Source organism: Pteropus vampyrus, unplaced genomic scaffold (genome assembly GCF_000151845.1).
Source record: "Pteropus vampyrus isolate Shadow unplaced genomic scaffold, Pvam_2.0 Scaffold260, whole genome shotgun sequence".
NCBI classification, from domain to species: domain Eukaryota; kingdom Metazoa; phylum Chordata; class Mammalia; order Chiroptera; family Pteropodidae; genus Pteropus; species Pteropus vampyrus.
In genome coordinates this window covers 460,983-483,613 of record NW_011889041.1, presented here as the reverse complement: position 1 = coordinate 483,613, position 22,631 = coordinate 460,983, and the positions used below count along the sequence as shown (strand labels likewise).

Genomic DNA, 22,631 nt, shown 5'->3' with positions numbered 1-22,631 from the left:
CTATTCTGACCACTGGCTTATAATCTTATTCTGATTCCATGTCCCACTTAGCCTTTAGGATTGCTAGAGTTTTCCTGCAACTTGGTAGGTATTTATGTAAACATTAGTTGATGAAGTAACAGATATCATATGTGATACCTTCTTGAAATCAAAGGGTTAGCAATTCGATTCGTAAGAGTCATTCCATTTACAGACCACACATGTACAAACATAGATTCTCAAAAATGTCTTGTCTCCCTCATAATGACTAAGGTCATTGAGTCTGAGTCTTCATCAGAGACTGACACCCAGCAGGACCCACTTTAATGAATATAATCAGTGCACACTCAAGTTTTCCTGAGTCCAAAGTCTTCCTCTACTTAGATACTTCAATTCCAACTTCAAAGAATTCACATGGTACAAAAATCCATATTTTAATATAGCATTGTCACTGATAAACCGTGCACCTTTACAGGCACTTCAAGACTGAGAAACCCAACTTACAATATCCTGTAGCTAAAGAACAGCAGATCTGTATTGTTCTTATATAAAAGGCGTTTATACAATGGGTATTACAAAGCCCCTTTCATTACATTCTGTTACCTTATTCCCACACTGACCCCTCTGAAATATAGGAACTGTGTATATTATAGTCTGAGATTTTACAATGAAGGAACCATAATAAATGCAAAAGCACTTTTAAAAATGTAAAGTATCAGGCATGTGACATCATCACCAATATGACTTTTTGAAATGTAAACCTGATTATGTCACTGCATGGTTTAAAATCTTTCAGCTATTCCCCACCACCTACGGCATAGTCTAATCTCCTTGGTATTGCACATAAACACTTTTACAGTTTCTGCTATTCCCTACTAAATCCCATGCATTAGCTACACATTCTACTTGAAGTATCCCTTCCTTTATTCTTATAGTTTCTGGGCCTCTGAAACGGCTTTCCCTTTCGCCCTAATTCCATCAAGCTCTTTAAATCTCACCTCGAGTGGCACTTTCCCTCAGAAATCTTTCAGGAACCCCCACCCCATGCCTCCTCTCTCTGTCCAAGTTAATTAGACTCTCCTCTGGGTTCTTGTAATATTATGTCTTACAGCCTTTACAACTAGTCTCTCACACCATGTTGTAATTGTCTAACACATCTATCATATTAGACTGACTTCTTTAGAGGCAAAACTTCATTTCATTTCAGGGGCTCAATAAATACTTATTAAATGTGAATGAATTAAGATATTCTGTAGACTAGATGGTCTTTTTGGCTATAGACAATTTTAATATTCAATTCTATTTTTATGATCTTAAAAACAAATAAAAATATTGAACTTTCAATCTTTTATTACTAAGTAATGAACACTGCGGACATTCTCATACCATTTCTGAACCTCATCCCATCTCTCACTATGGATGGATTTCAGAGATGGGATGAATTTTAGGCAGAGTGTGAAAATGTCTAATAAAATGAGAAGTCAAAATCTTAATAGTATGTTTTCAATCTATCTACAGCACCAAATTCGTTCAGATTCCCTATTCTCTTATCTTCACACTGGGTGATCAGTGGCAAATTTAACACACAATATACCTGAATTTCATATTTTAGATATATTACAATTAAAGAGATATTTGTGGACTAGCCCCCCAAGTCTATGTTCCATGTATGATTATTGATTATGATTTGTGTAGCAAACAGCCAATTTACCAATATTTATTTTAAAACAATAGTATACTTCCAAACTAGGGTTCCTTATTTTGTTTCTTAATTTTATTTTGTTCTGTTTTTGATTAGCATAATCTTAGAAGTATGTAACTTTGAGGTCTCGAGTGCATCGACTACCACTAATGTGGTAGCTATCCCCACAAATCACTCGACAAGCATTTTATATATAATAAGACATGCCCCCTGCCTTCATGGAGTCTACAGTCTACTACCAGCATCTGCTTGTCCACTGCATCCTATTAGCACCCAGGTCTTCCAGTTCTTCCACCTTGGGTGTACATTTAAGATTGTTTCCGCCAATTTCTCATGACTTTCTGCCTAGTAGTCTTCCTCAGTTTATATAATCTCATTCCTCCTGATGAATATCTGCCCCTTCCTTCCCTACTAGAAATATCCACCTTTGCTACCACTATCAAAACTCTCAAGCTTAGAAGCACCTTTACCTTCCACAAAAATGCACAGAATACAAGTATCCTATTCTGATGCCCCAAGCTTTCCAAAAAGGCCCATCGACTCCCCTCATATACCCTCCTTTCTCCTATCTTCCCTTTCTGCTGAGTCAAATATCTGATACCAACCTTGTCTCCTCCCAGCACTTCAGACCTTCTGGGGTGGGGTGGGGAGTGGGGATTTTCAACAGGGCAAGTAGTCAAGGCTCAGTGACTAAACACTTTTTGGTACTCCAGGTGTGCAGGTAAGAGCCAGGTCTGCCCCAGGTCTCCCAAGTCACCACTGCTCACTCTCATTTGGCTCACAGACAGTCTCTCCATCCTCTATCCTCCCTTCTCCCCCTTCCCTCCTTCTCCCCTTTCCTCACTCCACCCCGCCTCTTCAAAGGCCTGGGTGAGACTAGCCAGCATCTCACAACGGAAGCCAGAAGAAGCTCAAGGCTGTTGCCCCAGAAACCCAGACCAGAGAATGGCTGGCTGGGAGCTGTTTGTTTTTCCCGTAATCAGAAAATCCCATTGGGGGGACTCTAGGGGGACTCTCAGCTGCCACAGTGGCTGGTTTCCGGGCTAGTCCCCTACAGCCCCCTCAGAAGAAGATAAAGTACCAATTATGCATTATAGCCAAAGGCAAAAGAAACTGAGGGGCAGCAGGCCCCAAAGTTGAGAGAGGGGGAGGAGGGAGGAAAGGAGTCTGCAGAGACTGACTTGAAAAAACACTTGGCCTTTGGCCTTTGCATGAGATCCCCAAAGACATACTTCATCCTACTCTATTACTATTTCCAAGAGAAAAAAATTATTGAAGGAATGGAGGCACGACTACTCCAAGAGGCAACTCTCAAGCACAGAACACATACACACGAACCACACGGGCACTGCGTGGTTGGAGGATTGATTTCCAAGGTGTTCTTAGCTTTCAGCTGGGTAAAACAAGCCATCACTTCTGGTTCAACTGTTACAGCCAATGCAAGGGAACACCAGGTAACAACAGAAACCCTGGCACCTCCCATATATTAATTAATCAGGAATGCATGATGGCTAAACCCTCAAAAGCGCTAAAGACAGAAAGCAGCTACAGGCACATGATGCTGACAGAGATGCTACACACACATAAATAAATAAATAAATAAATAAATAAATAAATAAATAAATAAAATCAGAAATGGCATCTGAGTTGCTGGAATACCCTCCACAATCTTGGGTACAGAAAACCAGGAATCTACCCCAGTTAAATCTGCGTAGCTCTTTGCTCCGGGGCAAAGATGAAAATGAAGGCTCTCACAGCTTCTGGCAAATACACCAGGAATCGCTGGAGTTAACAATGTACTTCCAGATTGTCACAGTGTTTACTGCACGTAAATAGGAAAGTTTAATGCAGAGGTCTGTAAATACTTCCTTGCATTTCAAAGATATCAATTCATCCGAGCAGAAGACAGAGCCAAACAGCTTAGTCACCAGCAGGCAGGGCAAATCGTTTTATCGATAAATTGGGGCATAAAGTAAACATGGTCATCTTCCTCCCCTACCTTGAGCACAAATCTGTGCCCAATGCATCGGCTCCCAGATATGCACCCCATTCTTGCCCCCGCCCTCAGCTGAGCAGAAGGGTGAATTTCCGCAACTCTCGACCAGGCTCCATCCCTTCCCCACGGATGCTCTTACCTGCTATCCTAAGCACTGCCCTCTCAGCAGGGTCCAGCACCGAGCCCCCGTGAATCTTTCTTTTCGATCTCTCATGTTTAGGCAAATTCCAGGGTAAGGTGTCTCCAGGAGCTGGAGATGCCGAGCCAGATTTCTGGCTGAAATCATCCTCATCAGAAAAATCCGCAGAGGAAGACATAGAGCAGCGATAGGACGCGTTCCCGGAACTCTACAGAGGATGACACAGAAAAAAAGCATTAACAGCAAAACACATATGTTCATCGATTTCAACAGCCCCCCTCCCTGCGCCCAAACTGAATCGGGCATACTGCACCGTCCTCGGCGCTGAGGACACACACAAACGAGAAATGAAACCCAGGGCTCACCATCTTTTCTTGGCCTCGTCTCCGACAGTAGAAACAATACCCGGGCAGTTCCAGGACATGGAAGATTTGCACAGAAGTGTGTGGCCTGCGGTCCGGCCACCAGCTCACAAATGACTGGCCCAACAATGAAGCCAGAATCAACAGCCTTCCTGTTACAAATCTATAGTATTTGGCTCCCCCACCAGGACAGGAGAAACACTTTCCATTACTGCTGGTTACAGACTGCTGGTTAATTCATTAATGCAACTAACTGGAAGTTTCAAAAACAAAGCACAAATGCAGGATGTTGAGTCCCAATTCCTTTCCGTTTCAAGTCGCCTCACCACTGGAGTCTTCTTTCTGACCAGTTTTGAACCCCTTGTCCTTCTTATTTAATTTTCTTCATGAGAGTGAAGCAGGTTCCCAGAAAAGAGCAAGGAGGGAGGAAGGGCCGATTCTGAGAAGAGCCTTTTCTTAAGACTGAGAGAACACAAAAGACTGTTTTCAGAAACCTAAGGCAGCGCCAATAAACAAACTTCTGAACTCAGTTTAGAGTTCTTGAGATAATTTAAACTTCTAGCAAAGAAACAGCTGCCAATAATGTAAATGAGAATGATACAGTGCAGTGACAGGAAACAGCTCTTCTCAGCTCCTGGTCATTACACAGTGAAATGAGAAACATGATGCTTTTTTCAAAGCACTTTGCCTGAAGGTTAGTCATCTCTTCATCCAGCAGGAGCAAATCTGCAAGGTCATACCTTGCATAAAAGGGTTAGGTCTTCCAGTCAGAGAACTGGCACACTATGCTATTTCTTCTTTCTTTATTGGGTTAAGTTTGTGATTATTTAGAGAGCGACTCGCTTACAATAGAAACAAGAATGCCAACTATCTGTGCTGTGAACAAGGTTATAAATGAAAGTACTGAACAGAAATCTCCACCTTCCCATTCAGAATTCCACTCTGCTGAGAGGCTCATGGTGGAGATACAAAACTGGTATAACTCGAGTTCCTGAAATGTAACTTGCAGCCACAGATTCCTAATGCAAGTTACAGACAGAAATCAGTGAAGCATGCTCCAATTTGAGCAAAAACACTGAGCTCTCACAAAAGCAGCAGCAACTACAGCAAAAACAACACCTCTAAGTATTCATCCAAGGCATGTGAAATAAACTTTAAGTAAACTAGGACTACTGACCTTACCTCAGTCTATTCAGGCACGTTGGTACACATGGCCAACACCATCAGTTTAAAAGTATACATAATAATTCCTGCAATGTAAAGCATCTAAGGTCTATTTTCAGCAGTATTCTTTCCCCAAAAAAGCAGTCTTTCATTTTATTTTCCATGAAATTTCACACCTTGGCTAATAAAATAATGTATTTATTTAGATTTTGTATGTTTTCCTAGTAGTAATAATGTAATAGTCACAGTTGAGACAAATAAATAAATAAAATTGATTTTCTGTATTGTAGCTAGAGTCCATAGAGAGTTGCAAGCGGCATTAAGTCAGTCGCAGAATAAATACTATCATCAACCTAATTTACTTTCTGTGCTTTTCTGGAAATTCATCTTGAGCTCTCTGAGGTTGTAATGTTGGCTGGATCTGTTTGTTGGCTGGATCTGTGAAAAAGGGTAACATTCTTAAAGACTTTCAAAAGGGTATTGAGTTTCTTTGGTTGTCTTCTGTTTTCCTTAAAATCGCTTCCTACCTGTCCTTACTTAAGGTCATCCTTTATCTGTTAGATTATATTTCTTCTTGTTGCCTACACTATTTTCAATGAGCATAATAATTTGATTGTTTATCTTTACAAACAGACTCATGGAATGACTATTAAAGAACTGCTCCTTTCCAAAAACCACTGGTTATTGATTTTTGTAGAGTAAATTTTTTTAATAGCCAGAGTCTCAGCTGATTGAAGAGCAAAATGTTATTTATGCTATGACATAAACACCATTAATCACACATAGCCAGATGGGAACAGTTACTACCCCTGGACCCAAGGGTGTTGACTGGTGCAGTCTCTAATGTGGTAGTGTCATTGGTAAACAGATAAGAAAGAAAAGAAAGAAAAGGCTATCAACAACACCTCTTTCAGCAATATATCACAGAAAAATATAGACACACATAGAAACTGAGAGAAATCATATATATCTATATATGATAAAGTCTCTCCTAGGCTACATGATTCAAGCATTTTAACAATTAAAGTATTAAATTTTTTCCGCAATAATTTTCATAAACACTTTTAAAAATATAGGTAAACTATATAAATTTAGGCCCATTTGAACCCTAAAAATTGAGGATAGCTTTAAATAAAGCTGTTTTGAAGTCGATTGATCCTCTAAATCTATTATACTCTTTATTAATTTGAAATAACTTGCCAATTCATGTCACTATCTTGGGAACTAGAGGGAAGAATATAAGAATACAGTTCCCTTTTCTTTTGGAAAAAGCAAACGTTCTCTGACCCAAAGTCCAGAATCTTTGATGTGGGGCTTGGAAGGATAAGACAAAGGAAGATGGCTCTTGTGACCAGCAAAAGCCTCAAATTCCTATCTCTTTTACTATTGTTGTCTAAAGTTTGATTCCTGTTAAAATAAAAATATCTGTGTCTGTGTCCATCGAGAAGGGATTGGTTAAATAAATTATAGTACATTCATACAATGGACTAGTCTGCAGCCATTAAACAAAAATATTATTAATCTACTTCTAGCAGAGTAGAAAGAATTCATACATAATGGTTCCTTTAAAAATTGTGCATGTATGTGTGTGGGGGGGGTAAACAGAGATGATTGATAGATTAATCAGTAGACAGATAACTATGTATCAATATATAAACAGCGGTCCTCTCTGGGTGATGACTAACATTATGAATGGATTTAATTTAATCCTTATAATTTCTCAATCTAAAAGAAATACACAAAAAGATTACTAAAAAGAAAAAGAGGATCAAGGGTCAGAGAAAATATCAAAGGCCCTAGTAAGAAGTAACTAAGCCAGTGCTTTTGGGGCCCATAGAAACCCTTGAAAAGTTCATGAAATCTATGGAAACCTCTCTCCAAAACTAAGCACATAAACAAATACACACAAACTTTGCATGTAATTTTAAGGGGTCTATTAACCCACTGACCCAAGGTTAAGACCTCAATTTACACTATCATCTGTCATCACCATTTGGTGTGCGCATTGAGAACAAGAGACATAAAACCAAGTTTGTGGAAAGAGGGAAAGGGTAATTAAGATGGGAAAGACAAAGTTGGCCCAGGTCATAATATTTTTAACATCTGATCTTTTTTTAAATAAAAGACTAGGAGCCACCTCTGGACTGATGATGTTGGATCTCTACGACCAAAATAAAATTAAGAGCCTGTGTTATGTCTTATTACAACCTAGTTATTAAAGCAATTTTAACAATTGAATGACATCATCAAAAGCTTTAAAATGACTTTCCTAATAGCCAATTCATTCACATGGTATAAAAACAAGCCAAATCTCCTAAGCCAGGATAATTACATAATGCAACATTTTTAGAAGGGGAACTAAACAATAACTTTTCTAACTGAAACCCCGGTGGGGGATCTGAGATAAGTACAATGGAACTGCCTAAATTGGAAGTCGCCCAGCCTTAGCACCCAGATCAATAGGAAAGTGCCAGGAAATTGTCTCTGCACTAGGCATTCTCTAAATGCAACAGAGAAACAAGTACAGAGATAAGGGTTTGTAAAATAGCCAGACTTTTAGAATCCCAGAGGCTGGAAAGTTAACTTTCACAAACCCGCATACTTATGACTTATGCACATTTCTGTAAATATATTTCCAAAAAGTTACCAAAAAAAAAATTAAAAACAAGAAGCACATGAGGAAATAATCAGGCAAATTCAGATTGTGAGGAATTCTACAAATTAACTGTCCTGCACTCTTCTAAAGGGTCAATTTCATAAAATATACATATCCAAAGAGCAGGAACTATTCTAAATTTAAAAAGACAAAAGAAGCGTAACAACAAATTCGTGAACCTTGATTGGATTCTGGTTAGTTTTGTTGTTGTTTTGTTTCTTAAGCTAACAGGACATGTTAGGGACAACTTGGACAATCTGAACATGGATCATGGATTATTTATTATAAATATTGGGAAATTACTGTTAACTTTCTAAAATGTGATAATGGTATTGAGGTTACATAGAAAAATGTTTTTAACATAGAAGATGCAGGCTGAAGAAACTCATGATGTCTGTACTTATTTTCCACTGTTTCAATAAAAAAATAGAATCAGTAAATATGGCAATGGGTTAACAAAAAATATTCACTATACTATTCTTTCAACTTTTCTGTAAATTTGAATATTTTCAAAATGGAGAGTTGAGAGGAAACACATAGGAAGGCTGTTTTGTTTTGTTTTGTTTTGTTTTGTTTTGTTTTGTTTTGTTTTAAGTGTTGCTTAGTTTAGGCCCATTCTCATAAGACCAATATCTCGAGGTTGCAAGCACACAGTGATAGTGTCCATCTAAGTAATTTCTTGTAGCATATCTTCACATACACTTAGAGAACCACTAAAGCAGAGGCTTAAGTCAACAAGACACCAGAGAAAGGAGATCTGCTTGCCTCAGTCCTAAACACAGGTTTAGATGGAAGGATATAAAAGAAGCTTCTCTATTATTCATTTAACATACAATTTGGTGAATATACAGTTGGTTCAATAATATACAATTTTTTATATTTTATATAAACAAAAAAAGACATCAAAATTTATAAAAAAGAGAATTCAATTTTGTTTATAATCCCCTTGATTAAATAAATACAAACACTAACTCCTTACATATAGTATAAAAATATATGGCATGGCTCACGACTATCCTTATATACTAGGTTTTTTATTTGGAAATAAGTCAAAAAGGGCATATTATCTGATCTTAGAGATCTCAAGGAAAACAATCTCTATCACAAATAAATATAGAAGAAAACAGTTGAGGAAAATATAAGAAAGTATGTTTAATCCCTAGAAGACAAAATGAGTGATGGTAAACTTTAGGGACCGGGTATTCGTTTTAGTTTAAAATTGTTTCAAAACTAGTGGAATATCTCAAAAACTCTCTCATTAAATAAATAGCTCTAAATTAGCCTCTCAATTGGAAACCACCTTTAAATAATAAGAAGAAGAGGGGCTTCTGGGTTGGTGAGGCCTTGGCTGGCTCTCACTCTCTCCTTTTAGGGGAGAGTTGTAGGAGGCTTTAATTCAGAGAGGAAGAGGAACCTGGGTGGAGCTAGAGAGGAAAGGGAGGTTAAAGAGAGGGGAAGCTGGAAGGTTCTTGGATCTGACTCAAGGGAGGAGGCTTTGGGCAAAGAGTTAAAGAAGTCAAAGGTTCCTTCCTAGGTGGAGAGGCCCAGTGCATCAACCAACAAAAAAAGGTTAACTGGAATTCAGGACACAAACTCTTTCTGGGCTGTTTGTACATTGGTTAGAGTGTTCAGTGGTATTATATTTCTGGAGAAACTGAGCTCCCTGATAGGCCACAGATGGAGGAAATTTCAACATCGTTTTCCTCTAGCTATGTAAGAAGCTCTACAAGGTAAGTATCAAAGAGTCATTTCCACAAGGAGCATGGCTTCAGATTCTAGGCAGTCTTGGATTAGCACTAAGACATTCTGCAAGACTTCCCTCCTTTCAATTTAACCAGCATGTTCTAACTGTATGCATCATTTATTGAGTGACTATAGTTATGGACTATACTAAGTATTTTCACTATCTTATTTAATAATTGGTATAACCCAATAAGGAAACACATGCTTGCAGAGGTTAGGTAACTTGTTCACAGTTATCCTGTCAGTACAAGGTGGAGTAAAGATTTCCATCTGGGTCTTTTTGACCCTGAAGCCTGTGCTCTCAACCATGTGTTATTAAGTGCCCTAAAATGTGGTCCCAGGCACTGGGAGGAATATACAACATAATCATAGCCCTCAAAGATCTTACCATGCTTTTGGGGAGCCCCAAAGGATTAGACTTGTTCTGTGCTCAGAACTAGGCCTAAAGCACGGAAATGACCAGACAGATGTCAGTTCGCAATCAAGAAAACCCATCCAAAATATACAAATCCTCAAAAGTGGAAAGGACTGCTTTGCATAATAGTGAGCGCCTTCCTACTCCAAGGAATCAAGCCTTCACTGAGGGGAATATTGAATTTGCTCTCTGGTCTCTTCCAACTCTAAGATTCTTTGGTTCCATGTGCTCCTACATGTCCATTAATCCTCTCTTCAAATAGATTACACATAAAAGAAAAACGATGTCAAGTATCAAAATACCAAATTTTTCTAAAATTGTAAAAATCTTTCAAAATAGCATAGACATCTTTTTTTGCAGTCCACCCTAATTCAATCATATTAAAATTATACAAATAGAGACAACAAGAACTATTTTTCATTCAAACATCTGCAAAGTCTTTCCAAACTGAGAAAGAAATTTTAAATAATTTGCGTGAAAGAAAAGCAAACATAACTCTGAAAATAGCCCCACAAAACAGAAACACATTAGAAAGACAAACTCAAATACTAAAACTATCCCTTTAACTAGAGAATACTTAATCTAATATTTTAAAAGGATGTTAATTTATGTCAATCACTTAAAAATATATCTTAAGCACTCATAGGCTTTTGCCTTGGAGGAGCTTAAAATCTAACTGGGAGAGCAAAGGTGATAAATAGCCAACACATAATTAAATATTATCATCTTTACATAGGCTGTAAAATGTCTTCCAGTGAAATAATATAAATATTCATAAAAATATGTATAAAGTCAGTTAGGAGGGAGAAATAGACTGGAACATCTATAGTCCCCTTAGAAACTAGGATGGAGATGCGGGTGTTCCCCACCTTCTTCACTCTTCCAACAGTATCATATCCAAACTTGTTGCCTGCTGAGAGAAGTCTCCAACATTTTTGGTACCAGTGACTGGTGCTCCTATGGGAATCTAATGCCTGATGATCTGAGGTGGAGCTGAGGTGGTGATGCTAGCGCTGGGGAACAGCTGCAAACACAGATGAAGCTTCACTTGGTGGCCTGCTGCTCACTCCTGCTGTGCAGCCCGGTCCCTAACAGGCCATGGACCAGCACGGGTCTGTCGCCCGGGGGTTGGGGACCCTTGCTATAAATGTTCTGTGAATGACCTTCCCATTTTAAAAATCTAATTAATGATAAGCATTCAAAAATTGGGAATTTTACATTAAAATTCACATGTGGAGCATTGGGGCTAGTCGTAGAAAGGACATATGCTTTCCAGTCTGACACAATCCTTATCTGGCCCACTTTATTCGTTTATGATAGCTGGACCCTGTAGGCATATGAGTTTGGGGCCCCTGGCATAAATGAAGGGATGGATGGCATTGCTGCATTCAGAGAGTAAAGGAACAACAGAGGGGAGAAAAGTAGGCATAATGGTAATCCATAAAAAGGGATGACAGTTTGAAAAATAAGGAGAAAAAAACTAGAGAACAGAGAACAAAACAAACAAAAAGAAGAGGGCTATCCAAAGATCTCAATTCAATTAGTGTCAAACAGAAATAGGTGACGCCATGTTTCTAGTGAAAACCCAGTGCTGATCTCATTCTTCCTATCCCAAGAACCCTGGTTAACATTTCAAATGTCAATAAATGCTGGCTCATGATCTTCATGTATCTAATTGGACCATCTGCCCATCACTATTGCTGCTGATTCCCACGTTTTTTGGCTCCTGCCCCTACCCATGGTCAACTCGGCTCCCCACACATTTCTCCTACCGTTTTCTAAGTCATGGAGGAGGCTTTGATGCCAAGGACCTCAGACAGCCAGGATATGATTCTAACTTTTGCTGGAAAGAAGATGGGGGCTACGAGTACTCATGTGGTGACCTAACATATAACAACAGGATAAGACCAAACCCCAACTAGCATCTATCCTGTCTAGTCATAAAGTTAAAGATATGTTTGTGTCATGCCAAAAAATTGAATGTTGAGTCAAAGATATACAACCTTGGAAAACTGCTTGGTCTCTCTGGGCTTTGGTTACTCATCTGAGTGATGGGAAACATAACTACCTAATACATAGGGACATTGTGGTAGAATAAATAATACTTGAAAAGTACTACAAGCAATGCCCGATATGTAGAGAGCATAAGTAAATTTTAGCATTAAGTGATGTTACCTATTCACACTTGAGTGATCCAGTGGTAGATGACAAACTCCAGTTGAGCCTGTGTGGTTGTCCCTCCAGGAAATTTGAAACGACAAACTGAGACATGGAAACTAGAGGTTACTGGAACTAAGTCATACTAACAGAGGCTCTCAGGACATAAGGCCAGTGTAGTTCCCATATCTATCCTCCCTAAGCTCACTAATTGAATCTTCAATTCTTTAGGACACCTTGCATCTTTTCCATACGGTTCTCTTTTTTTTCTTTTAAACTCAATTGTTTTTTACTTTTAAATTCATTGTCTCCATTGTTGAAGACAATAACAAAACCTAGACAAACATACTATCTTTACAAAGCAATTACATTCAATTCTTCCCTGTTGAAACATAAGCGGGGTTGTGTCTTTATACCTTCATTTTCATTATCTGTCTTCGTTAATGAGGCTTCAGAAAATTGCTTTTGATAATAGCTTTTACATAGTTATTTTCTCACTTGTTACTACTTCAATCAATTGGAAGAGTTACTTTTTCATTTTTTTTTAAAAAAAAGCTTTCATTATTGCACTGAAGCTAAGTTCATGAAACTTTAAGTGCCTGGTACTTCCATCGCCCCCTTCTGAGGAAAACAGGGCTTGTTCCATGTGTGTAAATCACCCTGATTAGGGCCAGGGAGCAGTTCCTGGACGCAAGGAGGTCCATTGCCTCTGAGCCGGCTTGCCAGAAAACTCTACCCAGCTGGGATGCTTCCTACTGGATGGTGGTAACCCAGTCCAATCGCAGCCTCCCCTCTGGGGAATAAATGCTAAGTATATTACAAATGCACTTAACTAATATTTGGGTTTTCCCCAAGATCTGCTGTACATTGCAGTCTTAAGAGTTCTCGAGATCATTCGGAACAACTATGTGGTCCAAAGCCTCGATCTGTATCTACACTAAAGGCTACCTCAGGTTTCATTTTGTCTTTATAATAGATTTCTCTTTCAGAAGGTAACCTAGGCCTTTCTTTTCCTTGCTTTATCCCTAGGGGAAGCTCTGTGTCAGGGAAGGAAACAGGAACAGCCTACAAACACACCTAGTTTTTATTTTCCACAAACCTAAAACTGTCAAGGCTAAGATTGTAGAAAAGGGCAGAGGGCTCTGGAAAAAAGACTTCCCACAGCATTAAAAGAGGCACTCTTAGGCTAGAGGAAGCATCTGTGGATCCAGGACCAGAGGACTTCTTGAATCCCAGAAGAAGTCCCAGAGAGAGATAGGTGCATGGTATGTCTAAGGGAGTAGACAACATGGTTAACTTTTCAAAAGATCCCTGTGTCCTGGGAGTAACCCAGAAGCAGCCTGAAGGGCCCTGTGGAGCAGTCACACGGGGTATGTCAACATAATCTGGAGACACAGATGTTCTCTCCTATTTGCTAAAACTTTGGCATCCTATCAGACCCCAGAACCTTAACCCAACTCTGAGGCACATGAAGTGAGAAGCACCAAGCCTGACAAAACAGGAGACCGGGAGTCAGAACCTAAGTTGAGATGAAAAGAAAAGAAAAAAAAAAAAGTGATATAATTTACATCAGAGTTTATAGACTAAGTTTCAAACTTGCTGTGTGACTGTCCATCTACCTTAGAATCCCGGTTCTTGGGAGTGAACCCCAATGATTGTCTGTTGAATGAATCTACTGGCTTGGCAGCTTGGCTTCAGCAGCTGGATCCTATATAAGTAGACTGAGAGGAAGCTCTGCCAAATAGGGCTAGAAATGCAGAATCTGTCCATCCATGAGTCTGTCTCTCTCTCTCTGTCTCTCTCTCCCTGTCTGTCTGTCTTTCTCCTCCCCCCCATTTTCTCTCCCTTACACACACACACACACACGTGAACACACACACACACACACACAATCACCACAGAAGCAGATACCCCCCTCCTCCATATCCTCCTTCCCTTAACAAATTATTCATTTTCAGGCTACTTTGAACTACTCTAAAACCAGAGAAGAAGGGAATGTATTTGTTTGCTTGCTTGTTTATTGCCACCTTATTCCAAAATGGGTATTAAGGTAACTAATAAGAAGATAGAGGAGAAGAGGAGAAGGATGTTGAAACCTATGAGTTATCTAACCCCAGAATGAGACATGGGAAAATCATAAGGTCCTTAGAAAGCATGAGGTAGAAGTGATACCAGATGAGGCTGGAGAAGCAGGCAGTCGATAGAGATCATGGAGAGCCTACATGCAATGCTAGAGCTTAGACTTGATCTTGTAGGCGCCAAATTGTTGCTGAAGGGTTAGAAATAGTTTGCCCTGACAGCCACGGAGAGAATAGACTGGAGAGAGGTCAACCTCAGACGAGATTAGTTGGCAGTCATTATAACAGTCCAGCAAATGATGACAGCCTAAACTCAATCACTGATATTAGGGATGAAAAGGAGAGGATGGATCTGAGAAATATTTAGAGACTAAAAAAAGAGAAGGCAAGAAGAAGTCTGGCCTGTAGCTGACAGAGTAAGAAGTTAAGGTAGTTTACCTAGCAGTGAGAAGAAGGTTGGAAGTCACACACAAATATAACAATGGGGAGCCAGAGAAGGGCAATAGAAAAATAAGTGGGTCCCAGATGAGTTTTACAAGGAGGCTCAAGATGTCAAGTCTCTCTGAGAAGCCACCAAGTGCATGGTGACAGACTGGTTTAAGGTAAAAAGCCAGCTAGACATCAACCTCCAAGAGACTCGTATTTCCCTCCCATTCCAGACCTGGTCCCAGCCACTGCAGGGTGTGATTATGGAAACCTGCCCCTTAGAGAAGGTGCAGCTGGTCAGTGTCATGCAAGGGTCTGCAGAGTTGGCCGCATGCTGGTACCAAAGCATCACTGAGCCGCCCAATCCTTCATTTGTCTTTTTCCTTATACACACAGGGAACAAGAGTGCATAAGCCATCTTGTTCATCACTTCCTTTCACAGAGGAGTTGTACTAGAAAATATAACAGACATGTCATTTACATGTTTCCTGTAACATTTTATGAGCCTTAAAAACAAAAAAAAAAATAGCAATACTCATATTTTTCTGACTTCTAATTGTCTATAAGAAGAAAATAGGTAACTCCAATAGGCTTTTAAAGCAAATTCATTCATTCTTTCACGGCGCCCATGGCAGGGATCTCTTATCAGTTATAATCCTGTGCTCCACCACTGCAGCTCCACCCTACTCCTCCTTAGTCCTATTGTACACTTATTTGTGTGAATTCCAATCCCCTGACCTTCCTCCCCTTCCCAGCTGCACTCCTGACCCTGAAATATTGCTTAAGGTTTTTTTTCTCTTCCCTTTCTCAACTGGTGCTTTCACAGCCAGTCTGATAGCTTCCTCCAACAATAACATAAAACCAAGAAGAATTTTAAAGATATGAATCCATGTCCACAAAATAATATGATGAATTCTATCAGAAACACCATAGAATGAATGAATTCCCTTGTGCCCAGCTTTGTTTCCTCCTGAACTGGTCCTACATCTGTATCCACAGCACAGGAACCAGCTGGAAAGTTAGCAGGTGAGGAACCCAGAGACCTTCAAAAATCTATTCAATGAAAATCATTGTTTATTGGTACAATGATTAATTTTATGTGTCAACTTGGCAAAGCCATAGCACCCAGTTGTTGGCAAAAACACCAAGCTAGATGTTGCTGTAGAGGTATTTTTTTTTAGATGTGATTTCAAGTAAAGCAGAATACCCTCATAGTGTGGGTGGCTTCGCCCAAGCAGTTAAAGGCCTTAAAACAAAGACTAAGGTTTCTCGAAGACAGAGGAATTTTCCTCAAGATTGCAACACAGAAATCCTACCTGAGTTTCTGGCTTGATGCCGCATGGAATTCAGACTCAAGAAAGCAATATCAACTCTTATCTGAATTTCTAGCCTGCGACCTGCCCTACAGCTTTTGGATTTGCCAGCCCCACAATAACATGAAGCAAATCCCTAGGGGTGTGTGTGTGTGTGTGTGTGTGTGTGTGTGTGTGTGTGTGTGTGTGTGTGTGTGTGCGTGTGTGTGTGTGCGCGCGCGTGTGTGTGTGTGCGCGCGCGCTATCAGTTCTGTTTCTCTGGAGAACCCTAACTAATACATTTGGCTACAATATTACTTTATAAGGGTTTTATAATTCACTTTTACTACATTTCAGGGAAGTAACAACTGCTATAATGCATACACTATATAATTTAATGGAAAGATAGACTATGCAGGACTTTAATTAGGCTGAGTTAGAAGGCCACAGTATTTCCTCCATTTTACTCACCACCCATACTACCATGAGAAAGTTATTTAACCTCTCTGACTTATATTCTAAATGTGGATAATCACACCTACTTCATTACCTTTTAGGCAATACTAAAGTGATATAATGTATGTAAAGTATCTAGTATGATGCCTGCCTAGCACATAATACTCAAAATATTTTTATAGCATTTCATTCTAAGATGAAAAGATAAAGTGAAAACCAGGTAAAGATTTCTTTAAAAAGCAGTGATGATTGTTATATTACCAAAAATATATCATCTTGAAGACTTCAAAAAAATTTTTTACCTCCCTTTACATCACCGGCACACTGATGTATAAATTCCAATAATAATGATTCTTTTGGTTTAAAGCTTCTTATTTCTAATCAAGCTTCTAAAAGATAGAAAACAGTGATATCAGTCATTTATACTTTGGTATAAATAAAGTCAGCAGATTACATCCTAAAGAAATATTTTGATAAGAGGGAACACTGAGGCTCCTAGAAGTAAAACAACATAAACTTTGTCCATCTCACAACTTTTTCTAGAGCCAGTTCTGACTATCACAGAGACAGAGATTCAAGGAGTCAAATGAATCTCTGTACTAACAGAAACACAGCTTGGCCCTAATTTATAATACTACTCAAGAGAAATACTGCCTGGGGTACATGCTTTGAATTTAAATGTGACAATGAACTCCTTGCTTCTCTACTTCAGAGGACAGGCTCATCATCACCTCTGTTGAGTCATGGAGACAGATGTCCTAATCTTTTCACTTGCCTTCCTGATTCTCCTGAGACAACACAATCTTTCACGTAATCTGATGGAGTCAGAAAATCTTACCAAAAACGTAAAGGTCTGAAATTCTCCCATTAGAGATTCGCTCTTCAATGTTCCTCTCCCTATAAAATGCACATACTTATAAGATGGATAATAAAATATACAAAGGCATCCTGAGCTATTAGTAACTTATCAGACAATTTCCTCCAAAAAGGATGGTGTGGATCACCTGAACGCAATCAAAGCCAAGGGTGAAAAGGCAAAAAGGTAGAGTAAAATTGTTCACAATTTTGTAAATTCCTTGCCTTACCATAGTTAAGAGGTCCACAGATCAGGGCTTCAGTTCTCAGTTCTGCCACTTAAAAGCTATTAAGGCCTTGTTGCAAGTCATTAAGTCACAATTTCTGTGAACCTTGACTTCCTCGTCTACAAATGAGAATAAGACCTACTACTCAGAAATAACGTATTCAAGGCACTTAGGACCAAATCTGGCATACAGAGGACACCCTAAATGACAGCTGTCATTTTAAAGAGTGCCAAAATTGTCAGTTTGATAGAGAATTCCTACAGTCATAGCTGTGTGGCGTTAGTTAAATCCCTAAGCTACTAGGAGCTTTTTAGTCCTACCATCTGCTGCACAGGCTAACTTAAGTCAATTGGATTACTTAAATAATTAGAAGTGATATACATACAGTACATACTATGCACTAAATAAATGACAATGACTTCTGATTCTAAGTCACATTCTCTCCTTATCCCTCAACAGTCTATTCTCCACACAAGCTAGATGGAGTCTTTAAAAGTACAAGTCAAAGTATATCATGCCTGTGCTCAAAACCCTCCAGTAGCCTCCCCCTTCATTCAGGGTGAAATCCAAGGCCTGTACCATGGCCTACAAAGCATCACGATCTGTCTTTAAAGTTCTGTTCAAACGTCATCTTTTTTTAGAAAGTTCTTCCTGAGCAACCTTATATAATATTGTTCTCCCTCCCCACTCCCCTTATTCTATACCCCTTAACTTGCTTCAGTTTCCCCATAGCACTTATCACCACCTGACATGTTTTTTATTTACATGTTAAATGTAACATGTTGTCTGTCTCTCCCACTGGATAATAAGCTCCGGGGGTACAGGAACTTTGTTTTGTTCATGGTTGTATCCCCAGTTCCTAGCACAACTAGTGACAAACCCACCACAGGCCCTCAGTAAATATTTGTGGAACGGACTCATGAATAGTGAGTGGGTTTTGCAAAAACATCTAAACTGCCAAACATACATTAGGTACTGCGTAAATATCAATTTCTTTCATTAAATAATAATTTCTTCTTACTTATTCTCTTTCTCCCCACGATCATTGTCTGTTACACTCGCCCTGAAGCCTGTCTTGGAAAAAGAGATTTAAAGCATAACATAGTCTCACAACCCACAGTAAAACTTCCCTAACCATTAGAAATGAAACAGTTCTCAGCAAGCTCATTGGCAAGATAACAGAGAACTGAGGTTAGAGGTTAGCCATGGCCCTGGAGTCCTGCAGATCAGGTGCTTCCTGGCCCAGCTTCACTACTCATTAGCTACTTGACTGTGGACAAGCTACTTAACCTTTCTGAGCTTTGGTTTTCTCATCTATAAAGAAACTCTACTTCCTAGGGTTGCTGTCAGGATTAAATTAACTAATGTCCATCGCCTAGCACTGTGCCCAGCTCACCAGAGTGCTTAAGAAATGCCACATTGCCATTATTATCATTAGTTAGCAACAATAAAAATGCGATTGATGTGAAATGTCTGTGTGGCTTCCTAACTTCTTTTCTCGTACAGTTTTACTTAATTATGGTTATCTCTGGAGCTACAAAGAGCTGATGATATTTCAAAATAGTGTTTAATAAGGTTAAAAAACAGGAAATAATGATAGTCATTTGTTTATAAAAAGCAGCATTTTTGTTTCAGAAGAAGCTGTTTTTCACTTCCCTAGAATCCCGAAACGTCTAGATCTCAGACTTCCTGATTCTTTTGCTCTAATAAACCGATGAGTTTGCCTGGAGTCATGGTTATTACACATATTATAAAAATAAACTTAAGATATCTGTGTTGCCTGCTTAATACGTCCATAAATTCTAAAGATTTTTATATACTTTTTAAAAATATATATAAAATGTCTGGGTTTCCTAAATTAATTTTTAACATAGGGTCAGTTCATTTAACAAAATATATATAAATACACCTTTTTTTTAATTTATAGGTATAAAAAATAATCTTTAAATGCTTTGCTAAACATGGCATATAAAGAGAGAAACAATACAGCACAGAAAAGAGTGTGCTCAATGAGGAGGTCCTGTTTCCCAGTTCTGACTCTGAAAGTAAAAAGATATATGACATTTGGCATCTCAGGTCACTTTTCTGGGTCACTTTGTTTCCTCAAAGTGACAATCCAGATTGGATGACTTTTGAGATTCCTAAATTATCCATGGGTCCATCATCTCTAAAGTTCTTCTGATGCTGAAATTCCAATATCTTTAATGTTTTACTTACAATTTATACAAAGCCTGTTTATACAACATATTTATCCCAAACTAAGTTTAAAAGCAAATAAATTAGAGATATAATGCACTGAGTGTCGCATGTAAGAAAGAAAATAGAAAATATCCTCTCATAATGCCCTAACTCATCTTCCCCTCTAAAAAAAAGAGGGGGGTCTATTTTGGACTACGCTATCTTTTTAGAAAGTTGTTGATTACCAAGGCAATAAATAAAATTAACAAATGAAATAACTTGACAATCACAACTGCTATTTTATAGTTTATCAGGATTTTTTGTCATGAAAATATTGTGTCAACATTTTCTCCATTTGAGATTTTATGTTCGACTTCAAGTTATAACAAAACATTGTGCAACTAGAAGGTTGATTTAGCATAACTGAAAAAATAAATATGTACTAAAATTTGAGACTTGAAAATAAGTGAGTCACCAGAGTATTTCTCAACCCCCTGTGTAATCATGAATTCTACTATCTACGGGAAATGAAGGAGCTGTATCATCTGCTTTAATACTAAGAGACGAGAAGCAATTGGCTCAATGTACTGCAAAGCCCTAAGTACAAATGAAATTACAGTTGTAAAAAAAGGAGAACTCAAAGTCATGTGTTGGTTCCCTGGGTCGGGGAGGGCGAGAGTATACTTTGACAATGACATTCAGATTTTTTAATGCTCAATGGTTCTCGGGATGCAAGCTAGAACTTGGTGGTACATATAGCTCTGATCTAAGAGGACCCAGTTAGGGGAACCTCTTTAGTCGTACAAAAACAAGCAAGGGTTTCTCAGATATATTGCAGACTTGACATCCTAACAAGGTTTCCTACTACACAATACCTAAAAATGCTGGCTAAATACATACATACATACATACATACATACATACATACATACATAAATATATACATACATACATCAGTGAGCTGGCAGAAAATAAAGAAAATCCTCAAAAACCAAGAGAGATGAAAAAGCAAAAACACAAATATAGAGATGATACATGGATCCCTATAACCTAAAACTTCCCTCTTGAAGGACAAGCATTTATGCAGAGACAGAAGACACAGACAAATCTGATTGGAACATTTGCAAATAAATCCAGGAAAAGTATGAACTAGGAAAACAAAACAAAATACCCTGAGATAGCAACTTGCCTGTCTCAAGGCTGAAGCTGGATAGAGTGAGAAAAACATTTTCATAACCACAAGTATAAATGCAGCCACAATTATACTACCTATGCCATATGAAAAGCTCTGACACTGACAAGTTCTCCCCCCGCCCCAAGGTTAATAAAGCCTGGCAGAAATAAAAGAAGACCCTTTCTGGAGAAATATACCTTTAACTCAAGCCTCAAAATTTACCACAAAGTTCCAGCAAACAAAAGACTATGATAAAAAATTGCAAAACAAGGGTAAAGGGTTAGCGAATGGATGAAGGGAGTCAAAAGGTACAAATGTCCAGTTATAAAATAAATAAGTTATGGAGATGCAATACACAATATAGAGACTATAGTTGATAATACTTTATTGCATATTTGAAATTCGCTAAGAGTAAATCTTAAAAGTTCTCATCACAAGAAAATTCTATAACTATGTATGGCGACAATGTTAACTGGACTTATTGTGGTGATCATTTTGCAATATATATAAATATCAAATCATATTGTAGACCTGAAGCTAACATAATGTTGTATGTTAATTATACCTCATTTTTTTTAAAGTTGCAAAACATATAACGAAACAAGGCCCCACAGGTGGGACTACAGAAACAACAGACATACGCAAACCCATAGACAAAAATTTTAGGTATATTAATGATCAGATATTAAACATAAAATAAATATATTTTATATGTTTAAAGAAAGGGAAAGGGGCATCAAAAGTATGAGTTAGGGACAAGAGATTATCAAAAATAATCAACCAATGAAAAATATCATAATTTAAATTAAAACACAGTGAACAGAAATATATAAAGAACTCCTACAAATCAATAAGACACACATAACCAAATGAGGAAAAGGGCAAATGAAATGGACAGACATTTTGTAGGAATGGAAACACATATGGTTAATAAATATATGAAAAGATGTTTGGCATCATTAGAGATTAGAGTAAAACCCACAGCGAGATAACGTAGTACATGTGTTCAATTGGTAAAAAAAAAAAAAAAAAAATTAAAGTCTAATACTTCTAAGTGCCTAAAAGAACATGGCTCCTAATGCTTGCTTACGCATAGCTGTTGCAAGTATAAGTGATTCAAGAACTTTGAAAAAGTTTGTCATTGTTTCCAAAAGTTTAATTTTCATGTATACCCTATGAAATGTATATTTGTATACTTCCATGTATACATATAAATGTATACATATGTACTTCCACTAAGCAGATACCCAGGAAAAATTTGTACATGCAGAATAAGAGGCATATACAAGAAAACATGGAGGAGCGCTCAAATGATTTGCAAAGCCTGGAACTACAAGAGAGTGAATGAACAAACTGTGGTACATTCACGCAAACATCAAAATGAATACACTATAGTGACATGCAACAATATAGTTGAATACTAGCAATGTAATATTAAGTGAAAAAAATGAGTTCCGAATAATTACATAAAGCATGATAATCTGTCTTATTGAAAACTAAAAATTTTAAATATAAACTTCATAGGAATACATAGAGATGTAATAAACTGTTAAAAGGGAATCTAGAATGATAAAGGTGTTTCAGAATGATGGTTACCTAGATTAGGGAGAGTCAAGTGGCTGGAAGAACATA

At 38.2% G+C, this 22,631-nt stretch overlaps 1 protein-coding gene across 1 annotated transcript in view; it reads right to left on the bottom strand.

The window, feature by feature from the left end:
- Nucleotides 1-22,631, bottom strand: part of DST (dystonin) — a 417,658-nt gene that overhangs the window by 323,105 nt on the left and 71,922 nt on the right. Inside the window, exon 3 of the mRNA XM_023520357.1 lies at nt 3,817-4,024. Coding sequence (XP_023376125.1) covers nt 3,817-4,024 — 208 coding nt within the window. The remainder of the gene's footprint in view (nt 1-3,816; nt 4,025-22,631) is intronic.